General features: G+C 45.5%; 1 protein-coding gene across 1 annotated transcript; it reads left to right on the top strand.

Moving 5' to 3' along the window:
• The first annotated feature begins 3,848 nt into the window (after window positions 1–3,848).
• Window positions 3,849–8,012, top strand: LAMTOR2 (late endosomal/lysosomal adaptor, MAPK and MTOR activator 2). The gene is made up of 4 exons (XM_075907344.1): window positions 3,849–4,008; window positions 5,366–5,528; window positions 6,657–6,746; window positions 7,736–8,012. Exons 1-4 carry the CDS (start codon window positions 3,941–3,943, stop codon window positions 7,790–7,792), a joined length of 378 nt encoding a protein of 125 aa, XP_075763459.1. The 5' UTR covers window positions 3,849–3,940; the 3' UTR covers window positions 7,793–8,012.

Here is an 8,012-nt window from a genome sequence, read left to right as displayed (position 1 = left end):
CTAGCCCAGTATCCTGTCTTCTGAAAAGGGTTAATGCCAGGTGCCCCAGAGGGAATGAACAGAACAGGGAATCATTAAGTGATCCAGCCCATGTCACTCATTCCCAGCCTCTGATAAACAAAATCCCTGCCTATCCTGGCTAATAGCCAATGATGGACCTACCCTCCATTAATTTATCTAGCTCTTTTTTAAACCCTGTTATAGTCATGGCCTTCACAACATCCTCTAATGAGGAGTTCCACAGGTTGACTGTGCATTTTGTGAAGAAATACTTCCTGTTTGTTTTAAACCTGCTGTCTGTTAATTTCATTTGGTGACCTCTAGTTATTTTGTTATGGGAATGAGTAAACAGCACTTCCTTATTTACTTTCCCCTCAACAGTCATGATTTTATAGACCTCTATCATATTCCCCCTTAGATGTCTCTTTCACAAGCTGAAAAGTCCCACTTTTATTAACCTCTCCTCATTTGGAAGCCATTCCATATCACCAATTCATAGGATACTAGAACTGGAAGAGACCTCAGAAGGTCATCAAGTCCTACACACATGGCTGGACCAAGTATCATCTCATCCCAGATAGATGTTTGTGTTATCTGCTCTTAAAAATCTCTAATGATGGAGATTCCACAACCCCCCTCGGCAATTTATTCCAGTGTTTAACCACCTTGACAGTTAGGAATTTCTTCCTAATGTCCAACCTGAACCTTCTATGCCATTGCTTCTTGTCCTATCATCAAAGGTTAAGGAGAATAATTTTTCTCCTTTCCCTTCTAACAACCCTTTAGGCACTTGAAAGCTGTTATGTTCCCTCTCAGTCTTCTCTTTTCCTGAATAAACAAACCCAGTTCTTTCAGTCTTCCCTCATGGATCATGTTTTTTAGGTATTTAATCATTTTTGTTGTCATATCCACAACATGGAACAAGGTTCTATGACAGCTGAGGATGGAGTGTCAGGATCAAAGGGTTTCATGGGGATAGAATGTGGAGTCAGAGTGTTCTGTAGTAGCTGGTGTTGGAATATTAGGATCAAAAGATTCCGTGGCAATTAGGCTGGGACAGATTGGAAGGGACAGTTCTGAGTGATAGTTGGGAATGGGCATCTGGAGTGAGAAAGAAAGATAGGAATGAAGTGTGGGGAAAACCCTGTCTACACTGAATACAACATCCGTATTCAGAGCTGTGCTAGTAGTTAATTATGGCCAGGGCTCAACAAATAATACAATCTACTTGCCCTTGGTGAGTAGATTGCAACCCGGAAGAGCCAGGTTCGGGTGATCTGCACATGCGCAGATTTCCGGACAGCACGGCTGGCGAGTGGGACTCGCCGTGGTTCGGTGAGCCCTGATTATGGCTATCCAGTCTGTTGTGGATAATGCCTGGGGATATCAGCAGCTGATATAATGTTAGGTTTCAGAGTCATGTTAGTCTGTTTTAGCAAAAACAAAGAGTCCAGTGGCACTTTAAAAACTAACAGATTTATTAGTGTATTAGATTGTATGCTTTCCTGAGTTACAATTCACTTCCTCAGATTCTGAAGAAAGAAAGAAAGAAAAAAAGAAAGAAGCATAAGGAAGATTTATTATTAATTATGTATAATAATAATATTCAAGATCCACCCTGTATGTTTTCTGAGATAGCAACAAAAAGACACCAGAAAAATACACCACTACCTATTAGGCACTGTCTACCACAGCAAAATTAGTGCTCATATTTCAATAACTACAACAAGGGGGCAGTTGGTGCGTGGCTGGTAAAGACAAGGCCTAGTCAGTTCTTCTAATGTGTGTATCAATCTAAGGTCTTTATATGGCCCATTGGCCACCATTATTTTAGTATCTGAGTCCCCTCCAACCTATAGAATATTATCCTGAAAGTAACCCCATGTGAGGCAGTGCTGTGCAGATGCCCCCAGTTTTTACATACAGGGATTGGAGGCATAGGCAGATTAAATGATTTACCCAAGGTCACACAGGAAATCTATGGCAGAGCAGGGAATCCTCAAGTCCCAGTCTAATTAGTGATAAAGTCTGTTGGAAGGAGGGTTCGAAGGCTCCTCCCACACTCCCCCAGGAATGAGCTGTTGCAAAAGAACTATAAAAAGCACTGGAGAGTGCTTGCTAATCTCTGATAGGCAACTAGTCTCTTAATGTAAGTAGCTGTGTGTGAAAGTAACTTAGTTATTTGATTCTTGACCTTTTTTAGGGGTTATCTGTGCTACAAATGTAATTATTGTGGGGCTACAATGTTGTTAAAGCAGCACTTGGGTGAGGGTAATTCTTCTCCCCCAATATTCTTCAACCCCCCTTCTCCGCCAATATTCTTCAGCACTGTCAGTTGGGGGCAGACTTTGGCAAAATGGCTTGGTTTTGCTGGGATACTTAGCTAAACTTAATTAAGTTTAAAATTCTTTGGAGGGGGGACTACAGAGTCTATCTTGCTTCACAATTAGGCCTTTGATGTGTTACTGTAATATGTGTATACCTGGGTCCAGCCCAATGGAGCCTTTTTTTTTTTTTTTTTTTTTTTTTAAACAAATCAGGAGTCCCTATTTGGGGATGAAATGGGATGTATGCTCCTAGAACTCTGAAGGAGGACAACTGCATTTTCATTGTCCTCCTGAACAATGTTCCTTCTCTCTTCCATCCATGTGTGTAGCTTTTTTGTTTTAAGGACAGTGGACAGTCATACATGCCTCAGTGCACATTAAAAAAATTGCTATCTGTGAGTGCTCTGCTAATCAGCTGAGTGATGTTTGAATCTCCCCTGAGTGGCTGTGCAAGTGCCCAGCTTTCAGGGAACACCTGTGGTCATGGTGGTGGAGTGCAAGAAATGTGGCCTTCAGTAACATACTGCATTAGCTTTGCTTCCTAGACTGATAGCTGTCCCTGCATAGATACAGAATTCTCTGTCCTTAAAAGGTACACAGGGCTAAGAAGAAAAAAGTTTCCCAGTTCACTCACGCACCTGCCTATGCTTTTCTTCTACTGCCCCCACAGGGATTGGGGGTACCTGGGGTAGTAGAGAATTTTATAAACAGATGGGACCAGCAATAGGGAAAATGACACTGATAGGGCTGCAGTGTCATCCCTGCCCAAATTATCAAACTCCTGGGTCAGGTCTGCCAGAAGCCATGAGATTGGCTTAAAAATGACAAGATCTTCCAAAAATAACATGTATTTGCTTTTTTTTCCTGAGTCTTTAGATGTCATGCTTATCAGTTTTTCCTCTACAACTGCAATGTCCCCAGACAGTAGGTTGGTGGTTTTGTTTTGAATCACCAGCCTCCTCATATTTGGTGTCTGATTTCCAGCATGAACACCTGAAGTCCTATAGAAGTCAGATAGATATGGAGCTGATGGGTTTTTTGCGGGGGAAAAAAATCTTGTAAATGTGACCTACATATTCCTAAAGGCTCGAAATCCAGCAAGCAAATAAAAAGAACACAAAATTGTTCTAGGGGGCTGACCCGTGGGTCTCTTTCTATCTCTTCCCTTTCTACATGCTTGGCATTTGCAACATGGCAATCGTGAAGTTTAGAAACTTTGTTTTCATGAAAGCTGAGGTTCAACTGACTCCAGCAGCTGGGGATGTTAAAAAGACCCAAAATGTGTGAGTTGTCTGTAGCTTGTATGAAGGTAAATGGTATGTTTCCTGTGGTGTGATTACAGGAGATCACAGTAGTTGTGTGAACTGCTAAGGACTGGGGTCGTTTGGTGTGTAGCACCAGCGGTATGCTAGTCACCCACAAAGAGAAATTGCCCTGCAATCTGTGTGCATGAAATGCCCTGTCTATGCAACAGAACTGGAAAAGAACTACAACTCCCAGCCTGCTGTGGGCTGAAGTCGCCCTGCACGGGTTGATCAGCTGATGGGGAAGCAGGCTCTCTGAGCTGTGTGTGTTTCCACCACTGCAGGGAGGAAAAAGGATCTGTTGCTACCATGCTGCGCCCGAAGGCCCTAACCCAGGTCTTGAGCCAAGCCAACACTGGAGGGGTCCAGAGCACCCTGTGAGTATAAAGGGAGTGGTGGGGGAGAGGAGTGGGCATGGCTGGGTATGGATCAGGGAACCCTGTCCCTGAAGTATTGTGACCAGATCAGTGGTCCCATTAAGGATTAGTGCCCCCTCCTCCAAAGGGTCTTCCCCTCTCCCTACATCTCCCACTTCATGCCCCGGTAGGAACAGAGACATCTTGGTGGCCCCCCACCCAGCTTCAGTTGTGTTGTACAATTCCTTTTCTGAAAAGTGGGGAGGAAGAAGCAGCCCAGTGCACCCTAATAAGGAGTAGTCCCTCCTCAGAGGCATTAGATGTGGATGGGGGGGGGGGGGGGTCAGCATTCCCTGTAAGCTGAGTGCTTGCCTTGGACAGTCACCTAGGAGAGATTCAAATGCTGCCCAGCTGATTAGCAGAACACTTGCAGTGCCCACAGCCAGTAACCTATTTCTGCTGGTGGTGCACATTTGCACATAAATTTTATTTTCCATATGGGTGGAAAAAATTAGAGGGCACATTGATAGGGGTAAAAGGGTCTGGCCAGGACTTCCTCCAGAAGGCATTGTGGGGGACAGGGGATGGGAACTTGGAGAGCAGATTACTAATATTTTCCCTGCTGAAGCCCTGGGGAGAGGTATGTCAGTGAAGTACACTTTGGTGTTGTTGCATGCAGGTAGTCTGTTTTTCTTGCGTAGATCTTCTCTGTGCTGGGTCTGCATGTGGGTAGCCACATGAAGGCAAAGAAATGGGGGCGGGGAACAGTTGCATCTGTATCGCCTGCAAATCCACAGATCACTCTTACAAATGCAGATGTGGATACAAACGTTGAGGCTGTGCCAGGAGTTGTGCTCCCAGCACTGTAGTCTGGTTCACACTGGCACTGTGCTGTAACTTACTGCGCTCAGGGGTTGCGGGGGGGCACCCCTGAGCCAAAAAGTAAAGTGCCAGTGTAGACTTAGCCCGTGCGCACTCTCAGGCTGAGGCTGTATCCAGAGCAGTATCCACAAGACAGTAAAATAAAAAATTTGGGAGGTCCATTCCCCCACAGCCCTCTCTTCCTAGGAGCTGCTGCACCCATGGAAAAAGAGCACCCCTGCTAGAGAGGAAGGATGGTTTGGGGTGTGTAAAGTAAAGCTCTGCCACTGCCTTATCTGCCCTTGGTCTTATCACTTCGCCTTGGATACCCTCTCTAAAATGAGGGTGAGACATGCCTCAGAGGGGATGTCACGAGATTCCGTGTGTGTTCTGTCTGATCAGATACTAAGGTGATGAGCACCATAGAAACCCCTATGAGTGAAGTCCGTGCCTAAGCAGAAGTGGCACAAAACCCTGTGGGCTCTTGGCTCAAATTCTCCCCCTCTGTCCTTTGTAGACTTCTGAACAATGAGGGATCTCTACTTGCGTATTCTGGTTATGGAGACACAGATGCCAGGGTCACGGCGGCCATCGCCAGTAACATTTGGGTGGCCTATGACAAGAACGGTCACCAGGCTTTCAATGAGGACAACCTGAAATTCATCCTTATGGACTGCATGGTACGTTGTGAGGTGCAGGGATGGGGCAGGGATTCATTCCTACAGGAAAGGCTCAGTTTTTCAGCAGTAGAATGCTGCTACATGTCTCCGCTCTTATCAGTTTAACCCATAGATCCCTGAAACAGATGTGGAATTGGATCACAGGACTCCAGATGCCTGTTCTCCGCTCTTCCATGGACTGATATAGGTTAACTGCCTCTTTTCTGCCTCAGTTTCCCCATGTATAAAACGAGGATAATAGCTGCACCGTGGGGTAAGGCTGAAGTTCAGATTAAGTACTTAGATGCCATAGCAACACAAGTTATCCAAAGCCAAAACTTGAAGCAGGTTGCCATTCTTCCTTCTCCCTCGCACACATGCGGCTGAAAGATCTTATTTCAGAGCAAATGCCTTGCTCTTTAAGAATGACCTAGGCTTTCAAGTGTGATGGGACAATCTGATGGGATAATGTTGGTCAATTTGTTTGATCACCTTGTGCAGGGCAGTAAGAACATAATACCTTGCTCTGAAGCAGCATTCTATCATCAAGTCTCAGGGGTAGTTGTGTTAGTGTGTATCCACAAAAACAACAAAGAATCCATTGACACCTTAAAGACAGATTTATTTGGGCATAAGTTTTTGTGGGCAAAAACCTGCTTCGTCAGGTGCATGGAGTGGAAGTTACAGAGGCAAGCATTAACATACTGTACAATTTCCATTCCATGCACCTGACGAAGCAGGTTTTTGCCCACAAAAACTTATTCCCTTATAAATCAGTCTTAAGGTGTCACAGGAATCTATCATCAGTAGGTTTCTAAGCAATTCACAAAGGAGGGTCGTCTCCAGTCTTACAAATGGGAAAGAAATGAGGTGACTTTCCAAGGTTAGCCAGTGCCAAAACTGGAAAGAGAATCCAGGTCTCTTGAATTCCCAGCAGACTGCACCACAGTGCCTTCCCAGTGGAGATTTGGATCCCCAGTGTCTGACTGTAAGAGCAGAAGGTTAAAATGTCCGGGACATGGGGGTTCTAGAGTGGAAACCTATCCTTCAAATCCTCTTTTTTTTTTTTTTTTTTTTTCTTCTTCCCTTCTGCCGGCCTCCCCTTCTCTCCCTCTTCCACCCCTCCCCCCCCCCCCCCGCCAACTGCAGGAGGGTCGTGTTGCTATCACTCGGGTGGCGAATCTCTTGCTGTGCATGTATGCAAAAGAGACCGTTGGATTTGGGATGCTGAAAGCCAAGGTGATGCGGAGCTGCCGGATTGCATTTGGGGCGGGGGGCAGCTGTGTAGCTGCAGTTTGAAAAGTAGATTGGTGAACTCTGCATAATATGAGTGGCTCTCTAACTGATGTGGGGGATGGGTTGTAGTGACATTTGCTGGGGAGGAACCTAGATGAGGTATTTGGGGAATCAAGCGCCTCGTCAGAGTCGTCCTTATCCATACACAGAATATGCAGCTGTGTAGGGCACCTCTGGGCCTTACTGCCCACCCACATGGCTCTTCCTATCCCTGTTCTGTAGCGCTGCTTCCTCCGGAGAGGATCTAATTAGCCCTGGCAGGCTTCTTCAATTTTAAATTATTAGCAGAGAGGCATTACCTGTGAGAGCCATTACAGTGGCATTTGCCAGCCCCAGATATATCTTGTACATTCAGAAACTGACTGTATTATTCAACAGTATCTTAGTTTAAAATTTGTTATAAAATACTTCATTAGTGTGTTGCTGAATACTGTGAAATCACATCTCTAAGAAATCATCGCCTCCCCTCTTTCCCGCCTCCCCTCAGCTGCCATCGGACATAGGGGCACCGGTTGACTAATATTGTGTAGGGCCCCAATCCTAGGGACAGCCCTGAGCCTCTAAACTCCATTCTAGCAAAGGGAGAGCCTAACATTTAGGCCCCTATAAAACAGCCAGAACATTGTACAAATGAAAGCAGGATCAGTGCCTTAAAGTATAGGTGTTTTTTTTTAAATAACTGCCCACAAAATCTGTGTGATTTCAGGACAAGACCTGAACTGTCTTTTTTTGTGTTTGAACAGCCCCTAGCAAGTCCCAGTTCTGTGCCACTCTGCCCACAGATAGGCTGTTTGCCTTGGTTTCCTCATGGTAAAATAATATTTCACCACTACTTAGCAGGGAGGAGCAGCAGTTCTGTTGTAAACAGAGTGTGGTTGATTGCCTACTCACTAGGGCTCGTCTTACTGTGCTGAATAACAATCTGTTCGCAGGCCCAGGCCCTTGTCCAGTATCTGGAAGAACCTCTCACACAAGTGGCAGCGTCCTGAGCAAACTGCAGAGGGGGAGAGTGAAGGTCGCATGAGGCAGGCGCAGCTCAACGAACCCTTCCCCCAAAAGCTCTTGTAATGGAGAACTGGTGAAGTGGGCTTGTGAGTGGATCCAGGAGCAATCCAGACATTGACCTCACACTGAAAACTACCTGGCAGCAGTGGGGGATGCTTGGGGCCTATTTTTAAGGTAGTTAAAAATAAAATCGAGTATTTGACA

The sequence above is a fragment of the Pelodiscus sinensis genome, chromosome 24 (assembly GCF_049634645.1).
Source record: "Pelodiscus sinensis isolate JC-2024 chromosome 24, ASM4963464v1, whole genome shotgun sequence".
NCBI classification, from domain to species: domain Eukaryota; kingdom Metazoa; phylum Chordata; order Testudines; family Trionychidae; genus Pelodiscus; species Pelodiscus sinensis.
Note: the sequence above shows the minus strand (reverse complement) of the source record. Positions and strands in the feature narration are given on the sequence as shown.